This window comes from Petromyzon marinus, chromosome 35 (assembly GCF_048934315.1).
Source record: "Petromyzon marinus isolate PM22_M1 ecotype Great Lakes invasive population chromosome 35, UKy_Petmar_22M1.pri1.0, whole genome shotgun sequence".
Classification (NCBI taxonomy): Eukaryota; Metazoa; Chordata; class Hyperoartia; order Petromyzontiformes; family Petromyzontidae; genus Petromyzon; species Petromyzon marinus.
The window spans coordinates 9,427,410-9,443,440 of record NC_133701.1 but is presented as its reverse complement, the minus strand read 5'-3'; the positions used below and the strand labels follow the sequence as shown (position 1 = coordinate 9,443,440).

At 42.9% G+C, this 16,031-nt stretch overlaps 1 protein-coding gene across 2 annotated transcripts in view; it reads left to right on the top strand.

The window, feature by feature from the left end:
- Positions 1–16,031, top strand: part of LOC116948941 (uncharacterized) — a 90,804-nt gene that overhangs the window by 3,459 nt on the left and 71,314 nt on the right. For both annotated transcript variants that reach the window (XM_032966243.2, XM_032966242.2), the window contains exons 2-3: positions 8,696–8,737; positions 15,056–15,145. In XM_032966243.2, the coding sequence (XP_032822134.2) occupies positions 8,696–8,737; positions 15,056–15,145 (132 nt within the window). The remainder of the gene's footprint in view (positions 1–8,695; positions 8,738–15,055; positions 15,146–16,031) is intronic.

Sequence of the window (16,031 nt, the reverse complement as noted above, 5' to 3'; positions counted from 1 at the left end):
CCGCATCTATTTCAGGTCATGCTTTTATGGACTTGCATTTTCCTTGTAAAAAAAAGTTACCACTGCCAAATGTTTAGGCGACCGTAATGGCCAAGCCTCTTAATTGAGCAAAGATCCAGATTATCCGATTATGTCAATATGGGTTTGGCTGAATTAAGAATCCCCCTTGAGTCCTGTAAGCTGCAGTGAGAGCAGTTATGCTTAAAGCCCTTTCCATAGTGGGTGGCTGAAATGGGTGGGTGGGTGGCTGTTCAGTGTAGAGCATATTAGAACACATGGCACAGTTTTTTTGTATCCAAACAAGATGGCTCGAGGAAAGCACGCATTTGTTTTTCAGATTTGCAGCACATTCTTAAATCTAATATCGAACATTTGTGGCACATAAACTAAGTGAGGGCAGTGTGGCAAGTCCTAGCGGTAATGCTGCTTTTTGTAGAGGCTCATGGATAAAAATCCAGCGGCAGCCCTGATCAATACTGTGGGTGTATTCACCATGAGTATGCACCGTCTGCTTTACAATGGATGTTTTAAGACGGCAACAGTATACGATTGTGTGCTGGAGTCATGGTTAAAATTTGCCTAATTTGAAAAATTACCCACAAATTTGTCATTTGGGACTATACATAGGAAGTATCCCCTCTACTGCCAGACCATAGAGCTATGGTAATTGTTCCGCTTTCTGTGGTTTTTGTGCCCGAATGCGCAAGATCGACTGAATGGCCCCCTCTCATTTGTAACTTTTGTGATGTTCTGAAACACATTTGGTATTTGTACAATTCTGGTAGTACAATGGCTATCACGAAGACATCACGTTTATGCTTTGCAGAACTTTTCTGTCTTGAGTTTATGGCAGAATTGGCTGACAGTTTCTGACAAATTGTGTGCAGTGACTGCCAATTAGTTGCACGTAGATTGGTCTAGACGGCGCAAAGTATGCCGGTGAGAGTAAGAGGGTGAGTGAGTGGATGGGTAGGTGAGTTGGTAAGTGAGTGAGTGCTGCATAGATTTCTGGACACCACAAAACATGGGGGGAAACGGGTGAGGGGCGCATATCTCAACGTCGTCTTGGTGCATGGGGCGATCAGGTCACTGTGTGCCACCCACCAGAGTTGACAACGACAACTGGCATTGGCAGCAACTGGCACTGCGCATGTATTAGCTAGATTAGGACGGTGCATTTTGGTGTAAATACTTGTAGACGGGCATGCACAGCTCGTATTTGATCCCCTGTTGGACTGGAGGCCAGTGCAAGGCTGAGCTGAGCAACACACACGCACAGCCTTGGACACCGAACAGGACAAGTGCTGTAGCGGTAAACAGGATATGTCACAGGATGCACCGTGCAGCATGATTTCCATGCACGTGGTGTCCAAGGTTTTTTTTTATAAATATCTTTCTGTAAGGAGAAGCCGTGGTTGTGTTTTTATGTCATCTGAAACTGAGGGTTATACCTTCATGTTAAAATGGAAGAGGAATGGCTTGGGTGGACTGAGATTATGTCGGAAACACTGAGCCGGCACTGCTAATGATTTTGAGTTAAATTTCAGGTTTTGGCCAATTGTGATTAAACCACATCCCCAAGTTTAATAAGTTGAAGATCTCATCCCTTTCACCAGTGACTGTACAGAAAATTCCCATCATATGTTTTTTTACTTAATGTAACTTATGCCATCCATGAAAATTTAACGTTTTGCTTTGATTGCCATGCTTAGGGGCCAATTTCATGTAAAAAAAAACTGAGTTCTTAACTGCTAATTCCTCGGTTCAAATCTGGGTTGAAGTCATTGTGGTTAATTCAATTACCAAGTGTAAAGAGATGGTATTATCCATTTCACAAATTACTGGAATAATGCATAATGTATTTTTGCTTCATTTGGTTTATTGCACCTCTGAAGGTTACTCATTTTGGTTTTCCATAAGACAAACACTATACGGCAGTGTTTTTTTTTATTGTAATTGTGGAACACAGGTCAAAAGGCCTGCAACGGAAAGTGGCACTCACAATAGTACAGATAAGAGCTCACGTGCATTTCTTGAATTGAGCGAGGTTAAAGGAACTTTCCAAATCATGGGATCTCCTTTGCCAGTACAAAAATATGATCATAGGTTTTTCCCATTTTTTCTGGCAACAAAACAGGTATTAGCTCTTTCGGTAAAGAATATGAATTACTGCAGTCACGAAAGCTTTCAATCAAAACAAAACAGGTGTTAAGATGTTAAAACACCAAACTGAAACCTTTTACAAGGAATCATGTCTGCACTAACCACAATGCTTGTGGTCAGATTGCAAACAAAATACATACTCTGATAATATGTGCATTGTCCTTGAAACTGATTGGTCCACACCAGAGACAGCTTTCTTTTGAGCCTCGTCTCAAACGGTGTTAGACCAGAGGACGCCAAAAGGCGTACAACTTTCCAAGGTCAAGTCCACGGGAGGAAACAATGAGGAAAGGGCAATGTGTTCTGGCAGTAAGGTTAGCTATGGGAGGGGGGGACCCTTTCCCCTGTATCAAGATGATTAAATGATGCCAAAAAAAGCTTTATACCCTATTGGGTATAAATATGGGTGTTGAGATGTTCAAACACCAAATAGATACTAATTACAATGCATTATGTCTGCAGTAACCACACGTACAAATATGCTTGGATAATGTATGCACTGTCCTTGAAACTGCACCAGAGACGGCCTCTTTTATGGCATTATCCCAACAGTGCTAGACAAAAGGCAAGCAGTACAAGGCCAATGCAAACACTAAGGCATTAACAGTTTTGGTTAATAAATTATATTTTGATTTAAAGTTTTCGTGACTGCAGGGATTCATATTCTTGGTTCTTTCGGTAAAGAAAGAACCAAGAATAAGAAATTATAGCTATGGGACCCTTTTTCCAGTATCAAGATATTGAACGATAAGGTTATTGAACGTATGTTGAATTTCTATAACACCGTACGTAGCCAACTGCTAATCGGCACATGGTGTGATTTACAAGAAAAGCTCCGTCTTGTAGAACGAGTTCTGGAAATGGACAGCAATATCAAGGTGTCACATCCGTGAGAACAATGACTGGTCATCATCATCCTCACGATCCATGGGCAGATAGTCCATTGGTGTCAATTGCACATTTCGCAATTATTTTCCATTTTCCTTTGTTTTGTGCCAATATGCCCAAGTCGTGTCTCATCTTTCTGGCACCTATCACTTCGTGACTGTTAGTAGCACCAATTTGCGTGACATAATTTTCCAAGGCCAATCAATCTCTATCGCACGAGGTTGTGCATTGCTCTCAGTGAATGGCGACAAGTCTTGGTGTCATGACTTGCTGTTAATAACGCAAACGTAAGAAGGGAGGACAACACAAGGAAAATAGAATAGTTGCCCTCAACAACATGTGGTCATCATACGGTTAAGTGGTCACTGAGCTCAAGTGTGCACACTTGTGAAACATGGTGAGGATGATGATGATCGTGATGAAAGAAACATACGTAATTGCATTATATCCATCAGCAGAGCCTAATTTTTAGTCTGTGGAATCTGTCATGGTTGTGTTCCCATGTGGTGCATGTAGAGAATATAGTGCCATGTGAAATTACTGGAGGAATCCAATGAGCTATAAAGCACTTTTTCACAGATGCCCAGGAGGGTTGGGTCAGCAAGTTACAACAACAAACAACAAACAATAGGAGTGCAAAATAGAGAAAAGGTCAGCAATTCACTAAAATAAATAATGTATACAAGTACAAATTGCAAAAGTGGATTAATTCCTACAGCGAAACACAACCACGCTCAGACCGCGGACCTTTAAACTGTATGCGAGCAAACAAGGTGTTCTGACAAAGAAATTAGCATAAAAATTAGCATTTGATTGGTGGTACCCCAAACTTTCGCAGCTCTTATAAATTCCCTTTTCACACCATCAATAGGTAAACTCCCCCCCCCCCCCCCGCGCCAAACGGCAAGTCCACCGGCACGTACACCACCTCTTTTCTAAAATCGGCCAATCAAATGCTAATTTTTATGCTAATTTCTTTGTCAGAACACCTTGTTTGCTCGCACACAGTTTAAAGGTCCGCGGTCTGAGCGTGGTTGTGTTTCGCTACATTCTCCTGTTTGATTTGTACTAGGTGCCTCGGTGAATGTGTGTGCTCTGACTTTAACATAGCTATTTCTGTGACCAGTTACAAGCTAATCACTCAGCTATTTCAATGCTAAATTCTATGCTAATTCCTTTGTCAAGGGGTGCCTCTGCGGATGTGTATACTTTAACTTAGCTATTTCAATGAGCCATTTCAATGCTAAATTATATGCTAATTCCTTTGTCAAGGCGCTTTGTTTTCTTCTCACACAGCTTAAAGGTCGTGATCTAAGCGTGGCTTTTCTCACTCCAGCGCTGTCCTCCAGACAGTCTCGTCCCTTCACCTGATGAAGGCCGCTTGTGTTGTGGCCGAAACGTCGTGATTTTTTGTTATTTTATTTTCACCTACGTGACTTTACCCAATAGAACCAAAGAGTATGGATCCTAGCAGTCACGAAAGCTTTAAATCTAGGCTTCTTCAACCCTACGTGGCTCTTCTTCACCAACAACCCGAAGAACCCCGAGCCACTCACGGGGCCCCCGTTATATCGGCCTAGGCTGGGGCTGGCTCCGCCCCTCGCCCCGCCCACCTTCTAGATCTCTCGAGCTACTCATTGTTTTTTTCGGTAAAGTCACGTATGTAGAAATACAATAAAATTATATTTTAAAAAAACAATCACGACGTTTCGATCACAACGCAAGCGATCTTCATCAGGTGTCAAGAACAAATCACGGAGGTAAATACAACGAAAAGATGAGAGACGAGATTTCAACACACCTGAAAAAACATTATGTGAAGCACATCCAGTCAGGCCAACAACACAGTTAGACACTTCCTGGCGGACCACGAATTTCAGAAGAGTGTTAAATTTCGTGTTCAACCTTTGGATTGCACATACCAGCATAGATAGAATGAAACATACGAGGTACACGGTCAGTAGAAATACATATACCAGTCCACCAAGAGGTGAGGAGGGAGGAAAGACGGACACACTTCTACGAGGAAGTTACCATTGTAATTATGTGTAAGATGTGCCCTTTTTTGAGCTGCCGTTTTGTATTTACAAGAGGTGGTCATTTTTTGAGCTGCCGTTTTGTACTTACAAGAGGTGGTCCTTTTTTGAGCTGCCCCCTCTCTCTCTCTGCTGCCTGTCCGTCTTTCCTCCCTCCTGACCTCTTGGTGGACTTGTATATGTATTTCTACTGACCGTGTACCTCGTATTTTTCATTCTATCTATGCTGGTATGTGCAATCCAAAGGTTGAACACGAAATTTAACACTCTTCTGAAATTCGTGGTCCGCCAGGAAGTGTCTAACTGTGTTGTTGGCCTGACTGGATGTGCTTCACATAATGTTTTTTTAGGTTTGTTGAATTCTTGTCTCTCACCTTTTTGTTGTATTTACCTCCGTGATTTGTTCTTGACACCTGATGAAGATCGCTTGCGTTATGATCGAAACGTCGTGATTGTTTTTTGTTTTAATATAATTTTATTGTATTTCTACATACGTGACTTTACCGAAAAAACCAATGAGTAATTTCATGCAGTCACGAAAGCTTTAATACTTTATTATCTCTCGAGCTCTTTCCCGAAGGCTCCTGAGAACTCCTTTATACCACGTGACCGCCCAGCGGCCCCTGTCCACCGGTGGCCCCCCTCCAATATCATCTGGTCACGTGTCGGCAGGTCAACCAGCGTATCATGCCCCAACGTAACCCTGGCTGGCTGTCACTCCCTCTCGCTCCCTCACCGGGAGCCCGCACCGCACACTGTACGTGGTGCCTCCGCACTGACCAGCGCTCACCGAAGCCCCGCTAGGGCTGGTACTACGCCCAGTAACCGGGCTGCACATAATGACAACACCTTATCCGCCGTGGCTTCGCAAGCCCGGCACCACACAGTGACATTCACAGTCACTACAAATATATAGCCAATGAGCAAATCACACGGAACCATGCCTGACCCTGTCAGATCGTAGAAGCTACACGGGGTTCAGTCTGCTTGTTTTGGGTGGCCACGATGCCTGCCAGGTTGTCATAGGGTCGTGGGTGATCCAACAACTTCCTGTAATTTTCCCTGAAGGTGTTTGGCACAGTTTCAAGCGAAACGTATTATCTAATTGCTCGGTTTGGGTTTGAGAGTTGCTCTGCAGCTTTCCAGTGAGCTTAAACAGTAATAGTTGGCATGCAATTCGCTTGTACATGCGACAATTTAATTTGTTCATGTCCGGTGGTATAGGGTCTTATGACACGTTTGGCCAGCCTAAACATCTGTTGTGAATAATTAAACTACCTGGGAACAACTACACGTTAATAAAATCCGTTGTTGTAATGCACGTCTATGCTTATACGTCTTCACCAACCTGCGCTGACCAGCGTGGTGAAGTACGGTCAAATCCCACGACACACGCGGTCAAAAGTCGGAAGAAGCCAGAAGTTTATTGCCCGAGTTAAAGACCCTGGAGCTACACAGCTCGCTTTCCCGGGCCTGTCACCCCAGCAGACAACTGCAATGGATTGACAGAAAAGGCTGTAACTGCATATTTTCTTTAAATAAATAAATACAACATTTATAATGCTCCATATTCAGCAAAATTCTGAGACGGAAGCGCCGACGGCACTGAGAAAAACGAAACTTACTTAAACGAAGCCGAAGAGAAAATAAATGTTTTTAGTCTGCTGATCTTAAAGCACCGATTGTCATGGCTGAGCGGACTTCCTTCGACAGAGACTGCTCCAAGCCACAAACAGGGCTGCCGATGGACAACTCCGTTCTGCTCTCCTAAACCAAGCAGGTCTATAGCAGATGAGCGTAGGTGTCGTGATGGTATACGTGGGCGGATGGCATTGCTCAGGTAGTTTGGTGTACTGGACTCTCTTATGCACTGTTAACCAGTGCAGCAGAGGCTCTATTTGAACTTAAATGTTGCCGTAATACTGATCCCAATGCGGTTTATGTTACCTCCATCCATTAACTTCACCCATTGTAAATTCCCATCCATTGCAATCTAGTAACTGTTTTACTCATCGTCATATTTCTGTATGATTGTATTCTGCTTCGTATGAAATCGTTAGTTGCAACGAGCATCTTTAATTACTGTATTGCATCTTGCACTTATGTTTACGATAGATTGTTTGCCCGCGTTATCTCTCCATTTGACTTATGGCAGTCTTGACCAGGTCGCCAGCTTTGTAAAGCAACCCATGTAGGCTCAAGTTCTGACCTGATAGAATAAATGTATCTGACTGTTGTCTAACAACCACCCTCACGTACTGTGCAAAAGAAGTACAACATACATACACCTCTTAGCATAAACCATCACGCCAACTCCGGTCATCCTCGCAGCGGCTTTTGGCTAGCCATTGATAAAAGACGGTCACCGCATCGCGCACTTTCAGAAGCGCTTCTGCGGCCATCTGAAACGCTCTTCCAATATTAGGAAACCAGTGGAGCTATGAATTTTTAAATTTAGATTGAAAACTCATTTATTTAGAACTGCTATTTGTGTTTAGTTTGTTCAACATACATGTGTACATAGATGTCTGCATTATGTTTTATGTTATTTTATTTAAACTCCTGATTGTACTGGGCTGGCTTTTTCACACTGTGGTATTTCCCTGGAAGCGGTCCTCTGTGGTGGGTGGTGTATGTTTACTCTAAGGCGTTGGTGACTCTGTGGTTGAGCGTATTCCAACCTCTTTACAAGTTATCACAGGTTCCATGTAAAACCGCGGCATGCGACGTGATTGGTGAACGTTCAAATTCGTGAGACTTTTTTTTTGCCAGGAAATAAACCTTTTGAGAGAACAAGTCTTTTTGGCTAGGTCGACATCGGTTTACAAACAACAGTGTGCGGTACGTTAGAGGCCGAGATGCTGAGTATATTTCAGACCCGATATTCGAGTGGTTTTTACACTCGAGGTTGTCCACCAAAGTTCTGAAATTGTTTTGGCACGTTCTTCTGAAGCACTTCCAATCTGCAGTTAGCTCATAATTGATTCATAATTTTTTTAGCTAATGCCCTTCGCATATTCTTGGTTCTTTCGGTAAAGTCACGTAGAAGAGAAATTAATAAAATAATAATTAATAAAACTATGAAATCCTCACGACGTTTCGATTGCAACACAAGCAATCATCTTCTACGTGACTTTACCGAAAGATCCAAGAATATGAATGCCTGCAGTCACGAAAGCTTTAAATCGAAATTTAATGGCCTTTGCAGTAAAAATTTTATTGAGAAAGGCTCTAGAATGCTTTGCATGAAGGGCGTTATAAAAGCACATTTTGTGTTGTTGCAGGATGGTTGTTGTCTTCACAGGTTTTTGTTGTTGTTCTCTCTTCACCCATCACTCTTGCACACTGTCAAGAATGTCCAGGATACCGAGCGACCGTTGAGAGGTTTCGAGTCTCTACTTAATTACCACTTGGTCCTGAACATTTCACTTGAAAATATTCGCAAGTGTGTGTGTGTTTTGATTTTTTACACGACAGATTATTTGAATTGATGCTGGCAGAAGGATGCATTATTGAGAGACTTGTTTCGAGTCCCGGATAACTGGTCTGTCGCTGCCAAAGTTGGATTATTTTCCATGGTGTGTGGTGTTTGTGTGTGTCTTTTCCAGCTATCCAGTGGAAATCCTGTATATGAAAAATACTATCGACTGGTGAGTAGCTGTACACATTCAAATCCCAGCCACGGTCAATACAGTCACATCATCATAATTGTCAACATCATATACTGATCATAACCGTTGTCATGATTATCACCATTATCATTCTGGTTATTCTGGTTATAATTTTCAACATCATTGCCATCATCCTCATACAGTCATACCTCGGTATACGACCACTTTGGAATACGTCGAATTTGGTATACTTCGTGTTTTGACTAAAAAAAATGTCTTGGGATAAGACGTCTTGCTTGGGATACGACGCGCTTGCTAGAACTTGTCTGGGACGGGATAAGTCACCGCGTACCCGCGTAGACCCCGTTCACGACTGAAACAAAGAGCTGCTGCTCCTCAGTCTGCCTGTACAGTAGATCTTGTTCAGTGCACAACCCTTACTATATAACTCTCTGTGAATTTTCACGTGTTTCAACTCCTCTCAGCAAGGTAAAGTGATGTTAAATTAGATTTTTATTTCAATTTATTTTAATTTATGCATTTATTTTAATTTATGTATGCATTTTAGTAATGAGTAGTGTCTAAATTATTGTCTACAACCCCATTAATGTATACTATGCCATATAAAATATTATTTCTTATACTCTGGAACGGATTATTTCCTTTCCCTTTATGTCTTATGGGAAAAATTAGTTTGGTAGACGTCACTTTCGGTATAAGTCCTCCTACCTTCTGGAACGAATTAACGACGTTTACCGAGGTACCACTGTAATTGTTAATATCAACACTGTCATCACCAACACCACCAACTTGATGTATCGCAATGGCTGGAAATAGCTTGGTGAGTTTTACTTTTGTCGGTCAGCTTCCTCGGTCTGTGGTGTTGCATTTTGGCTTCAAACGTTATGTTCACAAACGGCACTTTCAAAATAACTAACCACTCACGGTAGCTCAGAGGTCCGAATGTTGGGCTGTCACCACTGAGATCTTTGAACAACATACCCCGAGAGCTGTTCTGAAGTCTCTCAGTATTTTTTTATCTCAACAAGTTCTCATTAAATTAGCCTCAAACCGTGTGTCGGATAGCTTGCTTCACGGAGCATAGGTAATTCGTTACGTATGTATAAAAAGCATCACCGTCACCATCAGTTGTGATCAATCTACTGCTGGATGAAGGCTTTCCCATGCTTTCCAAACCTTATCTGCTTCTGTAATATTAACAAAGACAAAGATCCCCCATATAGCCTGAACAGACTGTTGGGTCAAGTGCTGTTAGCAAGTACCTTTGAAGGCCGGCACAGCATACGAGGGGGTGAGTGGCCAGCACCAGGTCCGGTCACCTTTGTCTCTCTCGTGGCGCTGTTTACACATCGCACCACTGGGTTCATAGCACAGCGCGCTAAACGCTACACTACCGCTCCGCTGTGATTAGCACGGCTGGTTACGTATGGTGCGAAAAATGTTCAACATATATACATATTAACGATTCACCTAACATCTGCACACCAGGTGATCTCATCGCTGGGTAGACATCCACTGAGGGGCACTCACTCTGTTGGCTGCCACTCCATCGTTATTCTCGACCGCTAGCCCATCATCCGTTCTGGTGACGTTGACTTGTCCTACTCAATCCCACTCACCTCTATTTACTGTCAAAAGTATGGCATTAATCTGTGAGGTATGTTCTCTGATCCATGTGTTCCTCTCTCTGTCTCGAAGTGTAAGGCCAAGAATGCACCTCCCCTTGCTGTCTTTGTAATTTTTTTCAACATTTGTTCCGTGTATTAGATAAGAGCTATTTATTTTTGTGGCTCTTCCTGCAACTAATCCTACAATCTCAAGTTACAGCATGTTTGCTTCTTCACGGTGCCCTCTTTTCAACCACCACAAAAGCTCGGAAAACCGGTTACGTCTGCCCGGGTTGTACGACCAACAATATGTTGGTCGTACAGGTCGCATTTGAACCGCATCAGTCCAGTTTCCGGTGTGACTTGGCGTCGAGCTTTTGTAATTCTCGAGCTGTTTTTGTGGATTTTTGTAACGAATCAAACCCTGTTAAATACGGCCGATGAAAGGAATAACACATCGGCAAGTGAGTTTTCTCCTATTTTTACTGTCTGTGGGAAAATCGGGGTCCAATTTACGACGGCGTTTCCAGGAAGTATTGTGTCATAAAAGCGAGGACCAGCCTGTACTTTGTTCTTCCTCTATAACCAGAGTTTTATTTGTTGACATACAGTTTCTTGTACAGACTGACTAAAATTTGACCCACCACCACCATCATTATCGTCATTAACAGAAAACACTTTATACCCGACCGGCTCCTACTGGACATCTGTGAAAAAGAGCTTTATAGCTCATCGGATTCCTCCAGTATAAAAAAAAAATATTCTGATTCTGAAATAAATAACTAAAGGCGGTTTGTTGGAAGTACAGATATGGCGCAAATGTACTTTTCTAAGAAAAGACCAATGTGCTCCCGTCTCGGGAACAATGCAGTGGCGGCCAAAGGTAGGAACGCGCTCAAGGTGATGATCACTTTGGGAGATGGAGAATTGAAATAAGTTATTGCGCAGCTGATACATGGAACGTTATGTTGCAGGACCCTGTGAATTTAGAAACGTGCGTTTATTTCCACATGATAAGCCACCTTGTTGAGCTATCATTTGTGGCCAGGTCGCTTCTGAAAAATAAGCTAATAGCTCAGTGGGTTTTACTTGGTAAAATAAAAATAAATTTTGACTTAAAGCTTTTGTGACTACAATATTTTTATTCTTTTATTGTTTCCCTTCTACGTGACTTTACCGAAAGAACCAAGAATATGAATCTCTGCAGTCACGAAAGCTTTAAATCAAAATGTATTTTTATTTTATTTCAATTCTCCATAAAAATATTGTTTTATATTTTTATTGTTTCCCTTCTACGTGACTTTACCGAAAGAACCCAGAATAAAAATAAAACATAGTTTAATTTTATATATTTTTTTGTGATTTGCTTTTCTTGTTGTTGTAATTTTATTACCTGCCTCGACTGGATATCTGTGAAAAAGAGCTTGATAGCTTATCGGATTCCTCCAGTATAAATAAAGATTCAGATTCTGAAATTGTAATAGCTTCATCTTGCACTGGCTTGATCGTGGAAGATCATAAAGTTGATAACGGTTACCTTTAAAGTAACTTTTGGACCACCCTGTAAATGCAAAACTGCAAATCCCAAAAAAGGAACAGCTTTTTTTTTAATGGTTTCTTTAAACAGAAAAATCTTGTGGAAATTGTATTGTGCTTTGACATTTTTTTACTTTGGCCAATATATATTCACAATAACAAACCGTCAAATTAATTATTAACGTGACTTTAAAATAGCAAAAATTTCTAATTTGCGGCTTTTTCTGGCAATGTTCCTTCTTTACAGAGTAGAGAGAGAGGGGGAAAGGAGATTGACTTATTGTTGGAGCTTGTACTGCTGGGAATTTGAGAAATGGGAAATTTTAAGCAATCGGACAACTGTTTTTAATTGATTAAGAATAATAACTTAATTCTACGTTATTATATCTTGTCATTCATTAAAATTTAACCTCAAAACTCCCGAAAATGTTGTAACGTGCACTGATATTCACAAACAGGCGCGGGAAATCAAGTTGGCAAGGCAGCCATAACTGGCACCAACACTTTGCCAAGCTCTGTTGGTCCTCTATGTGGGTGTTTGGCTAATTTACTAGAAGGCGTTGAGACCATCAACTCGCCACTGTTGAGAACCCGGTTTAATCACGGGCAGCTGACCGGATTCGAACCTAGGGTTACAGCGGTGCCAGCTCAGCGCTCTGCGACCTCTTGAGCCACTCGGCTACCTCTAACCTACTATATTTGTTGCACAAAAATAATCACGGCTATGGGGTAGGATGCGTTATTGTCGGCTTATCTTATGTTTGCACTTTTTTTCCAAAAATAACGTTTAACGGGTTAGTGCAGGGGTCAGCAACCAAAATTACAAGAAGTGCCATTTTTTTCGAATTCAGAAAAAATTACTTCTTTCAAGAGCCGCAATGCACGTGAATACAAGACGGTGGTCCTTAATAAATAACATCACGAAGCAGTCCCTTAAAGAGCCACCCGCATGCGGCTCTGGAGCCATAGGTTGCCGACCCCTGGGTTAGTGCATTGGCTCTTTCTTTATGAATGTGGGGTACAGGGTAACTATTGAATAGGTTTTATCATATGGACTAAATGTCAGTCCATAGTTGTGTTGCTCTTTGGGACTTATTGAGTGAAGGGTTTCCCAATACTTGGAGTCATAACCAGCATCCCAAAATATTCCCCTTGGCGAAGTGATGCGTGGCATCATCTCCTTGTGTGCCTTAACATGCAGCGTCATGATGCCAGCTGTTTATTACCAGGGTAAAGCCCGATGAGCCCATAGATGCTCATTTTCAAGGGCTACTTGGCTGGCAGGGAACAGTGGTAGAAGAGTGATGCATATTGTAACTTATGCTTTGGTACGTAGCTTCAGTGGATGTACTGCTTTTAGGTGCCTGGCACAAGCACAGCCGTTATTACTGCTTATTAAATAACTTCCGAGGCCAAACGCATGTTTGAAAGCGTTATGGAATCCACGAAAAAGCATCTTTCTTCCTTGGTATGGTATAAGCCTGTATTTGTGACGATTGGAGTGAATTAAAAATACATTTATCTCAAGCTAATGTTTTGCGCAATGGCCTTTATTCAGAGACAGAGAGCTATTGTGCGAATGAATGCTGATTTTTTTGTTTACGGTTGAGTCTATGTTACAGCAGCATTTGTTGTTAGTGATGGCGATAGTTTAAAAAAAACGATTGTGACTTGCCAAAACTGTCGCCCCAACGTTTTGCGTGCAGTCGCTCAACTATTGCGCTGGCTTTGTGCAGCTTGTTTTATTTACAAAGTAGCTGTTGGTTCAATATCAAAAAAGTTCAAAATAAATACAGGAATCCTATAATTTGATACGTCGTTCGTGAAGCATGTATGCAGTGCTGGCCCAGTGGTTCGTTTGCAGCACCTGCACAACGCAACTCTGCCACCCGGGTTGATTCCCAGCCAGGGCTAACACCATTGCCAAGTGGTGTTTGAACCTGTCGTAGGCCACTCCCAGGCCAACGTTTACCAAATTGAGTACACATCAGAACTGACATGACAAAGGTGGCCAGCAGTGATGTTAGCCACACCAAAGACAAAGACACCCTGTATAGTCTTAAAATTACTTTTTGAGACAAGTGCTATTGGCGAGCACCTATGAAGGCCAGCACGGCACATGAAAGGGTGGGTGACCAGGACCACGCCTGGCCACCTTTGTCTCCCCAGCGCTGAAGTTTTATCCACCTGGTTCAGATAATCGTCACTGGTGTTGGCCTTGAGCGGGAATCGAACACGGGTCACCGGATTTGAGGTGCAGCACAATAACCGCAATGGTGACTACACTATCGCTCCCCACACCACCACCTCATACACTGTAGGTGGAAGTGGTAACAGCACTTGCCCCAACAGTCTAAGGCTATATACAGAGGATCTTTGGATTTGTTTGTTTTTACGTATGTATATGTGTGTTTGTGACTGGACAATGTTGCTTCATCAGTGAACCTTTAAAAAATATGATAGGTTAATAATTGTTGTTAATAATTGTATGTCTGTGTGTATACATGTGTGGTGTGTGTATGTGGGAAGCATTTGTGTTGTGGTGAATGCACTGTGCTATTAACACGGCGAGCGGAATTGACAGTTAAAATCATTGGCGAGTGATCTCAGACCTGGTCCTCCCATATGTCGTCTCTTTCTTAAATGAGTAGCTCTTGCCATGTGTAAACATCAGCATTGGGGAGACAAAGGCAGGGGCGAGTGGTGCTAGCCACGCCACCACCTCGTGCGTCACGCCGACCTTAATACCGAGCAGCACCTGTTCCAACAGTCGCTGTGTTTTATAAAGGGTATATGTGTATGGGTGTGTATTTGTATGTATGTGTTGCACAGTGGGGGAGCACAGGTGGTGCATCTGCTAGTTAACTCAGTCCATCAACCTATAGCACCTGGGTCTTTCCGGTGACCCCCCCCCTACTAGGGAGCCTTCCACACTTCACGTGGCCTCAGCGCGTGCACCTAGCCTGGTAAAAGTGATGTGGTTACAGCACTGTCACTTAGTGGGGAATGTCGGTTGTTGTTCTTGGCGTGTGTATCATGTTTGCGGTCGCGCGTGTGTATGATGGGCAAACGTTGGCCACCTTGGTTGCTGGAGCGAAGTTTAATTGGGTCCAAACTCTGTCAACCGTTATGCTAAGCATGTGCATTGCTCGGAGTGTGCTCAGAGGGCTGTATCTCACTCTTCTCACTTCAGGTGGACCCTGGCAACACGGGTCAGGTGGGCGCCGCACAAGCAGTGGTCTTTTTAAAGAAGTCCGGATTGCCCGACCTGACGCTAGGCAAGGTAAAACGGCAACACACCTGAGCCTCTGTACGTACTTTAGGTACGTTGAACTTCTAAAAGTGTGTTGTTCGGAAAAAACGGAAGGAACCGGAGAGAGAGCAAGACCTAACAGAGAAAGGCTTGACGACGACGTAAGAGGTTGGTGCCAGAAAGATGTGGCGCTACTTGAGCATATTGGCACAAGACGGAGGAAAAGTGGAAACAAATGACGAAATCTACAGTGGATACCTACGGGATATCTGCCCATGGATCGTGATGATGAAGTTCTTTTGCGCCGTACGTAGCCAACCGCGCTAATTGGAGGTGCGACACCGTGCTCTGGAAGTGGTGCGCGAATCGTTTTGGGGGGTTTTTTTCCCCCCTTCTGTATTATTGCCTAGAAGGGTGCGTTGTATAATCTCTGAAACGAGCACGGCGAGAGGGTCGCATGCGGGGAAATTCGCTGAGAGATGGAGAGATCAACGTGGCGAATCGGAGAACGTGCGCAGGGTTAAAAGACACAAACTTTGGACCGCTTAAGAAAAGCAAAGTGGGCTTTGGCAGGGAGTTTCCACTAGGAGGGGTGACGGACAGTGGGTGATAATAACGACCAAGTGGTGGTCAAAGTGGGGGGGGGGGGGTGCACTCAAAATAATGTCCCGCAGTGGAGATGATGCGGTGAAATCACTTGGTGTGCAGTTGCAGTGAGGATTGTTACATCGCAGTACATGGAGAGATCGTGACAACTTGAGAAGGCGTTCATAAGTGGATTGACCATGGCTGATGATGGGAAGTCAAGATACCTCTTTTATCATTCAATTAAGCTTCGCAATTTAGGGTGGATATTGAATTCAAGAATTGATTCTTTTTTTATGTTGTCATGAATTTAGCGGCCTCTAGTGGCTGG